Source organism: Pristis pectinata, chromosome 4 (assembly GCF_009764475.1).
Source record: "Pristis pectinata isolate sPriPec2 chromosome 4, sPriPec2.1.pri, whole genome shotgun sequence".
Lineage (NCBI taxonomy): Eukaryota > Metazoa > Chordata > Chondrichthyes > Rhinopristiformes > Pristidae > Pristis > Pristis pectinata.
In genome coordinates, this window is record NC_067408.1 from 111,745,687 (window position 1) to 111,759,518 (window position 13,832).

A 13,832-nucleotide genomic window follows, 5' to 3' on the forward strand; every position below is an offset into this window, starting at 1 on the left:
CTGTACTGTTCTATGATTTTATGAAATCTGGGGCCTCCGTCACTTAAAACCAGATATGTGGAAACAATGATGCCTGTAATTTACCCTCCAAGTCAAACACTATCCTAATGTTGAAATATGCCAGTCTTTCCTTCATTGTCACTGGGTCTAACTTCTACAACTTGCCACCTAGCAGCAATGTGAGAGCACTTTCACCCTACAGCATGCAGTAGTTTAAGGCAGTAGTCCATGATTGCAGGATGAACTGAGATAACATACCCCAAGGATTAGAAGATAAAATGGTAGCCACATGATTCCTTTCTTCAAATTCTACATAATTATGAAAATACTAGTTTGTTGAAAAGCATTAAGCGTTTGCCACATTATACTTTCCCAATGCGTAATTTCACTACCTCAACACACCCCATTTGCACAATAAAGTCACAAGACATCTTCATAGCAAGGCATCAGAGCAGGATGAACAACAGCTGAAAAACCCTTTGTCGGCGGTGCACCTACCTCTTGACAGTATCGCAATATTCCTTCTTTTGTGCCAAAGCAGCTGTTTGTTCCAGAAGGATCAGAGACCCATTTGCCTGTCTGTACATTCACGTGCATGTTCAGCTTGCCACAGAACATGGCAATTTGGGGTTCTGCTGCCAACAATCCAGCACCTCCATCAGTTGGAACCTGGTAAACAGAATGATATTAATTACTAAACAAGCAGTTAAAAAAAACCCTGCAGAATCAGAGGGTCTTTCAAAGTGACATACAAAAGAAATGACATGCTTTGTTAAAAATACCAAATTTGAATACAGATCCAATTTGCAACCAAAAAAAGTAAAGGAGCAGGTCAATAAGCGAGGCAATCTGTTGCTTTAAAAAAATACCCTGAAGCTTTGTTGCAAATCTGCAATCCAATTTATTTAAAGACACAGGAGACTGCAGATGCTGGAATCTGGGGCAATATAAAGTGCTGGAGGAACTCAGGTCAGGCATATCTGGAATGCTGAAGGGTCTCTGCTCGAAACGTCAACTGTCCATTTCCCTTCCATAGATGTTGTCTGACTTGCTGAGATCTTCCAGCACTTTGATTGTTGCTCCAAATTTATGAGTGAATGCTCCTGTTGCGAAAAAAGGGACAACTTCTGTGCTAAGAATGCTGAATAAACCTTGCTTAAAAAACATAACATTAAATAAAAGACACTACAAAGGTGGTCATCATTTGGCCACTATGACCGAGCTTTTTCAACAATAATCAAGTTGGTTTCATCTTCCTGCTTTCAAGCATTTATACAGACCTCTTCTAAAAGACAATTAAACTGATTTTCATTTATGTTGAGGTGAAAAGTGAGAGTTTAAAAGTTTCCTCAGGTCACTTCTGTTTGTTTATCCTTTGGTTATCAACCACTGGGAAGTGGGTCTCTTTAAAACATTAGCAACACATTATATAGACAAAGTATGGCCACATAATTTCACTGTCACAGAAGTTACCTTTATTTTATCCACTGCCCTCCCCCTATCTTCTCTGCCTATCTCGACAAACTTGTTTCTTTCTCAATTCTAAGAGTCTCAGACCTGAAATATTGTTTACCTTTCTACAGGCTCTGCCTGACCTGCAGATTTTTCCCCAGCATTTTGTTCTTTTCTCAGCATTTTAAGGGTGTCTTAATTTTAAAGATCTATCAAAAGCTCAGGAGGACCATCCCATTTTCTCTAGTTCTAGTCACTTAACCAATCTGATTTGTCATCTCCAGAATCATTCAAGTAAACATTAAAAATTGAATATTTCCTAAAAATATCCATACATGTACAAAACAAAATGCAAAAATAAGTTACAGCCCCATTCACTCTGACAAATTTCTGGTCGTAAACAATACAAAACCTTTTTATGTCGTGCAATAACACGTAGCATTTTAGTGACCTGTTTAATCTCTGCCCCAACCCTTTCACCAAGTACTTCTAAGCAACGGCTTATAGATCTTGTTTCTTATACCAACTTAAAAATTAAATCATTTGGTTGGCATTACCCCTTATTCTCCTACCAAAATGCATCACCATGCTTTCCTGGCTATAATTTAAATCTGCCAATCACTGTCCTCTACAGATTTATCATCACTAAAGTTTTATGCCATTGGCATCTTTCAAAATTGTGCTGTGTCCACAAATAATGTAGATATAAAACACCAGTGCTCCTGGTATTTGCAAGTGTACATCTCCCTTCAGTCTGGGAAAAACAACCAACGATTCATCACAAACCTGTTTTCAATCTAGCTCGTTTTATGCTCCCACTAGCAACTTCCCCCACTTATGGTTCTAAAATCAGTTACCATTATATGTGAAGGTTTATTAAATGCCTTTTGAACATTATGTAAACAAAACTGCAGCCCCCCCATGATAACAACTGAGGCAAGAGTGTCAAATGCAATCTGCTCTTTTCATCAATGTTGCTTCTTTTAGCAGTCCACACTTGATCAAGAGGCCATCACGATTTTCTCTCCGCTTATTTTCTAAAAGTTTTCCCACCTCCTTTAAGACAACACCTCCATATTGATCAGATTCATCTTTCAGTCATCCTCTGGAACTAACACTGTATAATGTTCAAGATTACTCCTCATACCACTGAACTGTGGCTATAGAAGGTACCTCTGCCGTAGTGCTTGCAAATTCAAATTTTAAAGTGAGGAAGGTTATGGACACCCTGCCTTCTCTAAATTCCAAGGTTATTTAAATTGGAACAACCTTTCTTCTTTTGTATCTCAATTCAAAAAGGGAATTACATCACTGTAGATCTACATCTTATCTTGTGGCAGTTACCTGGAAATGGGGAGCAAATCCCCAGACAAACTACTTAATCACTGTGAAATTGGAGTCCTTGACCACAGCACCTTCAGCTGGATAATGCATTAAAAGGAGCTATTATAATACCTGATATGTGACTCTTCAAAGCAAAGTACATCATCACTTTTCTAAACATAGTTTCACAATGATTTCTCAACTTGGCAGCTTCCATGATTGCTTGCCATTGAGACTTATACTCAATGGCACATCACACTTCCTTGCTTTGAAGTTTTGCCTGTTGATGTCTAATGATGACAATTAAACTTGAAGTTTTAATCCCAAAAGCATTAAAGCATCTCCAGAATCACTATGAAAAAGCATTCTTGATAATTCACCTACTCAGAAGGTACCGTGAGGGTATTTGACCCTGAATCTCTCAAGAATTCATCGGATGTTGCCACACATTTTAAATAATCACTGCACAGGATATGCACTGGCTGCTTTCCATGTTGCCATTCCCCAGCTCAGGGACAGCTTAATTGAGATTCTAACTGAAATAAATTAGCTCAGGACTCAAACCTTGTGCTTTCACACTCTGAATGACTCAGGAGCCTGTAGTACATCAGGAAGTGTTCCAGGAAGGGTTGCACAAGGCTGGAGTAACATTTAGAAAATGACTTCAAAGTTTGTAAGCCATCTTGTGACCTTTTCAAAGAGTGGATTTATTTTAAAGATACTTCCACTGAATTTGTAAATATAGATGGACATGATGAAAACAGTTTAGTTTGTCAGATTTACAGGCAGAAGTGGGTTTGATTAGCCACTTATTCAGGATCCTAACATGTAACATTGATATCCAGGGCAGCATGGAACACCCTACTTAAATTCAGCTGCCTACAGAAATTCATATCCATCTTATGCTTCTTCTGATGGCCTGCCAGCTGTCATGGGTCTACAACAATCATTCTCAAAGACTGGCATCAAACCAGGGTCTGCCTCAACATTTTCCTCAATCTTTCTTGCTGCAACGTTGCATCTCAGCTCCAATAAACCTCCCAAGGAACAGAGCTAATTTTTAGACTTAAACAGAAGCTGTTCAACCTATGGCATCTATATTACAGAATCGAGGTTACCTAAACCTCGGTAGTCAAGCTGGAGTATGCAAGCTGCACCTTCATTTATGAGGTCCGAGCCATCATGACACTTAAACTGAAGTACGAGGATGGGCCTTATACTCACATCTGCAAGACAATGGTCCTCATCAACCTACTGCACCACACTTCCAACCAACAAAAGGTTATGGCAAAACCCTGGAAAACACCAACCATATCTGAACAGGAACCTCCCCATGAAGGCAGACATCCATGCTGAAATTTACCACCATCTCAATACACCAGCATAGCCTTTGGTCAATTAAGGATATTAACATTGTATACTTTCCCTTTGCACTGAGACATCTAAAACTTCAAGTTTTTAAGAAGACTGTACAGCATAGGAACAGACACTTCAGCCCACGATATTGTGCCAAAAAATGTTTTTACTAACATTTCACTTGAAGAACATTCATTTATGACTCCAGGTACAAAAGACTCCCAGTAGATTGCATTGATGGGTCCTGATGAAGGGTCTCAGCCCAAAATGTCAACTGTTCATTTCCCTCAATGAATGCTGCCTGAGCCACTGAGTTTCTCCAGCATTTTGTGTGTGTTGCAATAGATTGCATTGCCTAACTCAAATCTCACCATGACTGTATAACAAATCTATCATAATATGGGTCCATACCTGTTTTCAGGATCAGAGAGACAGATTTTGGTTAAGTAAACATGGGGAACTCTACAGATGCTCTGCAGTAGTACAGCTCAGCACATGGCAGAGACCTCACAATGCATGGTTCCTTAAACAGGGTACAGAACAGAGAGTCATGTATTAAGATTAAAGCATCTTTCATTGCACACTCCCTCAGGATTGTGTCACTCTGCTGTATAGGCCAAGCAAATGGTGCTCAAGTTTCATACCAGCATCTTTATTCAAGGAGCTTTTAATTTTGCCCAAGCAACAGACTAATGATGCCAGAGGCAACATTTTCCTTTAGTCCAAGTTGCCACTCCCCTCTCTAATGATAGGTAGAAAGCTGAAGCATGCCACAGCTGTTCACAGGAGGGTAGCTGGGATCACTTTGGCAGGTTTAACACAGGTCCAACAGAGAAGCAGCTCAAATTACCAGCACAAGAAATTCTGCAGATGCTGGAATTTGGAGCAATGAGATTCAAAGCATTTTCCTCCCCACATTCCCCACCACCACCAATTTGAATTATGTAACTATCAAAATCCAAGATCACAGAGGAAACTCATCACAATTCTTTATGGAGTTATAGCATCATAGACAATGGCTTGTCATTTGTAATAGACTTGTCAAAAGCAACTGCTTAGGCAGTCCCTCAGGGAGGAGGATGAACTTATAGTCACTCCAGTTTTGAGGTGACTGATGAATTCTTTGAGTGATCTTCAGTATCGGCACAGGAGGGAGAGATGGCGTTCAATCTTCCTCACATCAACCCTCTTCATCTAAGAAAGACTTAGAAAGAAAGAACCTTGCAGCCTAATGGCATGAATATTGACTTCTCCCACTTTAGGTAATCCCCACCCCACCTTCCCCACCACGCTTCTTCTCTTCTTCGCTTTCCTAGCCTTTCTTCCCCCTCTTCTTACCTTTGACCCATCCCCCGGTGGATCTGCTCTCTCCTCCTCCCCCACACCTGCCTACCACTATCTCTTACCTGCATTTACCTATCACCACCTTGTGTCCACTCCACCTCCCCTCTTTTGTCCACCTATCACTGCACTGCTTTTCCCTCCTATATACTGGGCTTCCCCTTATCGCATCTTCAGTCCTGAAGAAGGGTCCTGACCCACAACATTGACCGCCTGCTTTTCTCCAGAGATGCTGCCTGGCCTGCTGAGTTCCTCCAGCAACATAGTGTTTTTCATCTAGATTCCAGCATCTGCAGTTAGAAAGAATACAAAGAAATGGAGGCAACTCATGGCACAGAAAGATCTAATTAATCCAATTCTTGTCTCCCATCACTTAATGTGTATCTTCTTCAATTGGCTGGGTGTGACGTGGGGTTGTCATCCACTTCCTTTCCCCACCCCTCGAGGATCTGCATAGACATGGTGGCCTGAAAAACTTGTTTCTGTGCTCAGGTGCATGGCATGGAAACAGGCCATTCAGCCTACCATTTTCACACCAACCAGTGGACACCCATTCACACTAATTCCATCTCCCAGCACTTGGCCCATACCTTTCTATGCCCAAGCGATTCAAGAACTCATCTGGAGACTTGTCTGCTGTCAGCAACACCACTTCTGCCACTCTCTCGGGCAGTGCATTCCAAGTACTTTGAAATAAAAATTAAATGGATGAGACAGGATCTGCCGTTAACAAAGCCACATTGGCCGTTTCTGACTAGACCCCGTTGTTCCAAGTGATAGTTTTGGAGAATGTGCTGAAAGACTAAAGTCAAAGTTGAGTTTATTGTCATATGCACAAGTACATGTATGCACAGGTGCAGTGAAAAACTTACTTGATGTTGTGCGCCTGTGATGCTGCTGGCAAGTAAGTTTTTCATTGCACCTGTGCGTACATGTACTTGTGCATTTGACAATAAGCTTGACTTTGACGAGTCTAGTCCTTTAGCATTTTGTCCTCTAACTTCCCGACTACTGATGTTAGGCTCACATATCTATAATTACCAGGCTTTTCCCTGCTGCCCTTCTTGAAAAAGGGAATCACTTTTGCTACCCAACAGGAACCTCATTCGTTGTCAGTGAGAATTAAAAAAAAATCTCAATTAAAGCCCCAGCAATCTCTTTCCTTGCCTCCAACGGGAGCCTGGGATAGGTCCCATTCAGCACTGGGGAGTTATCCACCATAAGCCCGCTAAGGTAGAGTATATCCTCCACTTATCGAGACTTGCATGATACTTCAGTCTTCTCCTTTGCCAAATTCTCCAACTACAAAGTTAGTTTGCTTAGTGGATATCGATGAAAAGTATTTAGGATCACTCCTATACCTTCTAGCTCCCATACACAGATTGCTGTTGTCCTTAATGGGCCCTACTTATTCTTTTGCCCTTAATATACTTATAGAACACCTTTAGATTAACCTTAATCTTGTCTGCCAGTGATATTTTGTGAGCCCTCTTCGCCTTCCTAATTTTCTTTTCAAGCACCTTCCTGTACTTTTTGTACTCCTGACAACCCTCACGTGTCTTCAGATGCCCATACCTGCCAAATGTTTCCTTTTCTTCCCCCTCCCCCCCCCTTATCCAACCCTCAATAACTTATGATGTCTAGGGTTCCCTGAACTGGTTACTCCTGGTTTTTACTTTTACAAGAACACGTTGGCCATTTCTCCTTTGAATGCTTCCCACTGTGCAGACATTGACTAGACTGCAACTAGATGCTCCCAGTCAACCTTAGTCCAGTCCCATCTTATTCTAATGAAATTGGTCTTCCCCCAATTTAAGATGTTTATTTCCAATCCATTCCAATCTTTTACCATAACCACTTTGAAATATATGGAGTTATGGTCACTATTCCAAAAATGCTCCCTCCACCAGGTCATCTTCCCCTCCCTTCAGGGATCGTTCTATCCGCAACTCCCAGGTCTGCTCATCCCTCCCCACCAATCCCTCTCCAGGCACTTAACCCTGCAACTGTCCCAGATGTTACACCTGCTCCTACACCTCCTCCCTTACTACCATTTAGGGCCCTAAACGATCCTTTCCACGTGATACATATCCACCAGTGTCATTTTTTGCATCTGGTGCTCCCAGTGCAGGCTCCTCTATATCAGTGACACCTGACGCGGATTGGGGGAAAAAGAAAACGCTTCGTCAGCACCTTCACTCTGTCCACTGTTACAGCCAGGATCTCCCGGTGGCCAGCCATTTTAATTCCACTTCCCATTCCCACTCCCACACTCACGTGTCTGTCCACAGCCTCCTCTACTATCATATTGAGACTAGATGCAGATTAGGGGAACACCACCTTTTATTCCATCTTGGTAGTCTCCAACCTGACAGCGTTAACATCCATTTCTCTAATTTCCAGTAACCACTCCCCTATGTTCCTCCCCCCCCTTGTTTTCCCTCATTTCTCTGGCCCCATTACCCCCTTCTCTTTCCCCTCACCCACCCTCACGACCTGCCCCTCACCCACACCTTCCACCTTCTGATTCCCCACCTCCTTCCCTTTATTCCCTGGTCTACCGTCCTCTCCTATCAGATTCCACCTTCAGCCCTTTACCTCTTTCACTTATCACCTCCCAGCTTCTCACATCATTCCCACTCCCCCCCCCACCCCTCACCTGGATTCACCTCTCACCTGCCAGCTTGTGCTCCTCCCCCCTCCTCTTTACTCTGGCTTCTGCCCTTTTTCTTTCCAGCCTTGGTGAAGGGTCGCGGCCTGAAACGCTGACTGTTCATTTCCCTCCATAGACGTTGCCTGACCCGCTGAGTTCCTCCAGCATTTTCTGTGTTACTCCAGAGTTCCAGCATCTGCAGTCTTTCTTGTGACTCCCTCCACTTGACCAGCTCCATTCCAGGGTTCAGTAGTGCTCCTTCCTTTGTTGGTCTACTTACATACTGTGTCAAAACGTTCTCTTGAACACATCTCAAAAATTCAGCTCCCCTTGAGCCTTTTATGAGAAGGCAATCCCAGTTAATATTTAGTAAATTAAGATCCCCTAGTACTACAACCCTATTTTTTTGTGCATCTGATACCTGCCTACCTGTTTCTCTCATCTCTTGTTGACTGTTGGGGTGGGTGGGCTGTAATACATCCCCAGCAAAGTGACAACACCCTGTTCCCTAATCTCTAACCATATGAACGTTTGAGGAGCCTTCTAGGATATCCTCTCAATACTGAAGTAATACAGACATTGACAAATAGTGCAATGCCATCTCTTTTACTTCCCCACTGTTTCACCTGAATATACCTCAGGATACTCAGTTGCCAGTCCCACCTCTCCTTCAACCAAGTCTCAGTGACGGCAACAATAAATGTCATTTCCCCGTGCAAACTACAGCTTTGAGTTCATCTACCTTACTGGTTAGACCCCCTGCATTAAAATAGATGCAATTCAGCTTTGAATTCCCCTGATGTGCACTTGCCTACTGGGCTTACTAGTCATTTCCTCTCTAGATGATTATACCTAGCCATCCAATCATCTGAGCTCCATTCCACTGCCAACTCTGCTAGTGCTGTGAGGGTAGGTTTAAACAAACCTCAAGGATAGAGACACAAGAGATTGCAGATGCCGTAAGAGAGCGCAAAAAAAACCCAAACTGCTAGAGAAACTCAGTGGGTCAGGCAGCATTTGTGGAAGCAAAGGGATAGTCAACATGTTAGGCTGAAACCCTGCAGCAGGACCAGGAGTGTAGAGAGAAGATAGCCAGATTAGAGAAGTGAAAAGGAGGGGAGAGGTTGGGGCTGGTAGGTGATGGGTGGAACCAGGTGAGTCAGGAGACAGTGGCTGGTGGATGATAGGTAGAGACAGTTAAGAGGATCTACAACCTATTGGTATGAACATTGAACTTTCTAATTTTAGCTAATCCACACCACCTGTGCTTTCTCTCTTTCTGATCCACCCAATGTACCCCTGGTCACCCAGTTTCATTCCCCTCCACCTGGTTCCATCTACCTATCGCATACACTTCTTGTTCCAATTTCCTCCCCCCAACCAGTTCAATGTGCCCCCATCCCTCCCTTATCTGGTTCCACATCACCTTTCTTGCATCAGATTCCAGCATCCGCATTCTCGAGTCTCCACTTATCACCTTCCAGCCTGTCTCTACTGCTACTCTCCCCTTCCCCCCACCACGCTCAATCTGCCTGCTTTATTGCCTCTTGTTACTACCCATCACCTGCTTCCAATTCCACTTCTCCCCCTCCTGCCCATCATCCCCCTCCTCACCTAGTTCCATGCATCACAAGCAAGCCAGTCTTATCCCTCCCTCTCACCTCTTTATACTGCCCATCTCCCCTCTCCAAGCTCAGTATAGATGCAGGGTCTCAACCCCAAATGTCGACCATCTCTCTGCATTCACTGATGCTGCCTGACATCCTAAGTTCCCCTCAAGGATGTTAGTCCTGTCCTGTTTGTACAGAGCCCACCTTCCCCAGAAACTGTCCCAGTGATTCAGGAACCCAAAGCCTATCTCCCCCCCCCCCCCCCCCCCCCGCACCATCCCTTCAGCTACACATTCATCTGACCTATCCTACCACTACTATACTCACATGATTCTGTGACAAGAATCTAAATGTCACATACAGAAAACAAAGCTTGTGGATAAGTTACAAAAAAATGCCTCATGTAATTCTTTCAACTCAAGGGGTGGAGGCTATAGTACAAATGTACAGAACTGATGCAATACTGACCCAATTGTACTACACCCAATTCTGAGCAATATGTCTCAAGTTGAATGTATTGGGTTTAGATGGTTATAGCACAAATTTAATCAGAATGCCAGGACTGAAAGAATTAAATGATCAGGGATTACTCAGAATAGGAAGTTTAGTCTGTTGATGGTTGTTGAGATATTGAATGGAACTAAGATTTCATTGAAGCAGTTTTCACTGATGGGAGGTTTAATAGATCTTTCATTGTAGTAGAAAGAAAGTGAGTAGATAAGATTAGATCATGGGTGATCTGTATTTTAATTATATGTTGGAACATGCTTAAGACATTGAATACTGATATAGCACCTTTCAGTTTTAATTTGATAATATTTTGTCATACAATGAAGTGTGGTCAGTATAGCAACACTGAAATCAATGGTGTGTTGTCTTGTACTCCCAACAAATAACATTACTACACCAGGAGTAACCATTCAGTACAGAAGATAACCTTTCAGACTGAAAAATGTAGCTTCTCCTGTCTTTTAGTGTGCAGCTAAAACTAGAGGATTTTAAAAGAACCTGTGAATATTAAATCCAATGACTTAACCAGAATTTGGATTTTGGTGGCACATGATAGCAAGCTGGGCTGAGAAATGGAATTATAGTTGAAAAAAAATTCATCCCAGAGGCTAGTTTACCCAAACCCATCTTCAAAGAATACAGCGATGTATAGGACTTATCCATTTAGTTCCACTGCCACTTGTTTAACAACCTTATAGACTTTGATGAATCAAATTTGTACAAGATGGATGATGAATTCATGAAATGCATGCATGGTGCTTTTCTAGAAAATGTTCAGGAACCAATGAGAGAAAACACTACTTTAGATCTTTTGTTGTCATGAAGATTTTATGAAAGATAGAATTTGACAGATTAAGTGATGTATTTCAGTGCAAAACAAAAGAAGGCTTTAAACTTTAGCAAAAGGGAACTATGAACATGAGAGGATAGTTTGCTGTAGTGATTGGGAAACACATTGAAAAGGTATGGTGGACAGCAAAAGTTAGTATTTAAAGAAATAATGCACAAATTGAAAAAAGATTCTCCAAGGCACAAAAAAATCCAAAAGGAAAAGTGATTCCACTTTGGCTGACAAGAAAAAAAGTGTCAAATCCAAGGAAGATGCTTGTTAAGTTGCCAAGAAGAGTAAAGGTACATAGAAAAGGAAAAGACTTGAAGGCAATTATGGTCCTCCTACAGACAGAGGAAATATAATGGGGAAATAATGAAATGGTAGAGGAATTAAATGATTACTTTGCATCCATCTTCATGGAAGAGACAAAACCTGTCAGTAATCTTGGAGAATTTGGTGAGGATGAGGAAATGAAGGAATAATTATTTAAAACAATGAGAAATTGGAAGCTGACAAATCCCAGGGACCCCATAATTTGCATCAAGGTTTTGAAAGTGGTTTAAGAAATAATAGGTGCTCTACTTATCATCATCTAAATTTCTAGAGATTCTGGAATGGTTGCTGTGGATTGGAGGGTAGAAAATTTGCACCCACTGTTTAAGAGGAGACAAAAAACAGGGATCTACCGACCTGTTAGCCTGATGTCAGTGGTAGGGAAAATGCTGGAATCTTTAATAAAAGAATGCAATAACAGGACATCTTAGAGAAAAAAAATTAGGATTGAGCAAAGCCAACATGAACTTAAAGAAAATTGGTATTGGTTTATTATTGTCACTTGTACTGAGGTACAGCGAAAAACTTGTCTTGCATACCATTTGTACAGATCAATTCATTACAGTGCATTGAGGTAGTACAGGGTAAAAATAACAGAATACAGAGTAAAGTGTCACAGCTACAGGGAAGTGCAGTGCAGGTAGGCAACACGGTGCAAGGTCAAACAAGGTAGATTGTGAGGTCAAGAGTCCATCTCATCGTTCAAGGGAACCATTCAATAGTCGTATCACCGTGGGGTAGAAGCTGTCCTTGAGCCTGGTGGTACATGTCCTTAGGCTCCTTATCTTCTGCCTGATGGGAGAGGGGAGAAGACCCGGGTGGGTGGGGTCGTTGATTACGCTGGCTGCTTCACCAAGGCAGCAAGAGGTATAGACAAATGTTTGACTAATCTGCTGGAGTTCTTGGAGGATGAGACTAGTTGAATAAGATTTCTTTATTAGTCACATGGACATCAAAACACAGTGAAATTCACCTTTTGCATAGTGTTCTGGGGGCAGCCCACAAGTGTTGCCACGCTTCTGACGCCAACATAGCATGCCCACAACTTTCTAACCCATACATCTTTGGGATGTGGGAGGAAACCAGAGGACCTGGAGGAAACCCATGTTGACATGGGGAGAATGTAGAGACTCCTTACAGACAGCAGCTGGAATTGAACCTGGGTCACTGGTGCTGTCACAGCATTACACTAACTGCTACAGAACCAATGGATGTGGTGTATTTGGATTTTTGGAAGTTGTTCAGTCGGGTCTCAAACAAGGAGGTGGATTATTGAGATTAGAGTACATTGAAATGGGGGTAATATACAGAACTGATTGAGAATTGACAACCAGATGGAATAAATTGATCATTCTCAGATTGGCAGAGTTTGGTGCTTGGATTCCAGCTTTTAACAATCTATATCACCAATTTGGTGAGGGGACAAACAGTTCCAAGTTCGCTGAAGATACTAAGCTATGTGGGACGGTGTACAGAAGAGAATGCAAAGAGGCTTTAAGGGGATATGGACAAGCTGAGTGGGCAAGAACACGACAGATGGAATGTGGAAAAATGTGAAGTTATCCACCTTGGTGCACGAGAGAACAGAGTATTGGGTATTGTTGATGTTCAAAGAGACCCAGGTGTGCTTGTACACATCACAAAAAGGCAAATATTAAGGTACAACAAGCAACTTGGAGGGCAAATGGTACATTAAGCTTTATTATAAGATTTGAATACAAAGAGTAAATCTTACTGCAATTGCATGGGACCTTGATGAAGACCTACCTAGAGTATCGTTGAAAGTTTTGGTCACCTTAAAAAAAAATGTACTTGTATAGTGGGAGTGCAGAAAAGATTCAAAAGATTGGTTCCATGGATGGCAGGTTTGCCACGAGGAGATTGGGACCACATCCTCTAGTTTGTAAGACTAAGAGATGGAAACATTCAAAATTTAAGGGTAGACTGCATTGAAGATGGAGAAGAGTTTCAAGATAAGGGATATGCTGTTCAGGTCTGACTTGAAAAATTACTTCACTCCAAGGATGGCGAGCCTTTGGAATTCTCTATGTCCAAGGGATCTGGACGTTTAGTCATTGTGTTCATTCAAAAATAGATTGATCGATGTCTGGCCCTTAAGGGAATTGAGGAATGTGTGGATAGCACTGGAAAATACTGCTGAGGTAGATCAGCCACAATTATAATGAATGGTAGAGCAGGCTTGAATGGTTAGATGACCTACTTTCTCTCTTATTTCTTATTCTTTTCTCTAAAGGTTTTCCCTTTCAAACTATTTTCTTATTTGAAAGTTATTATCGAATCCATAGATACTTCATTCCAGATAATCTAAACTCATTGAGAAAAATGATTTTTTTCTAATTTGCCATTTCAGTTAAAATTACACAAAACTGCTGCCAGGAAGTACTAAATAGCCAGTCAAGGA

At 41.9% G+C, this 13,832-nt stretch overlaps 1 protein-coding gene across 4 annotated transcripts in view; it reads right to left on the minus strand.

Moving 5' to 3' along the window:
* The window catches only part of LOC127569394 (amyloid-beta precursor protein-like), a 145,469-nt gene that overhangs the window by 95,206 nt on the left and 36,431 nt on the right, over positions 1-13,832 (minus strand). For all 4 annotated transcript variants that reach the window (XM_052013998.1, XM_052013996.1, XM_052013997.1 and 1 more), the window contains exon 2: positions 499-669. In XM_052013998.1, coding sequence (XP_051869958.1) covers positions 499-669 — 171 coding nt within the window. The remainder of the gene's footprint in view (positions 1-498; positions 670-13,832) is intronic.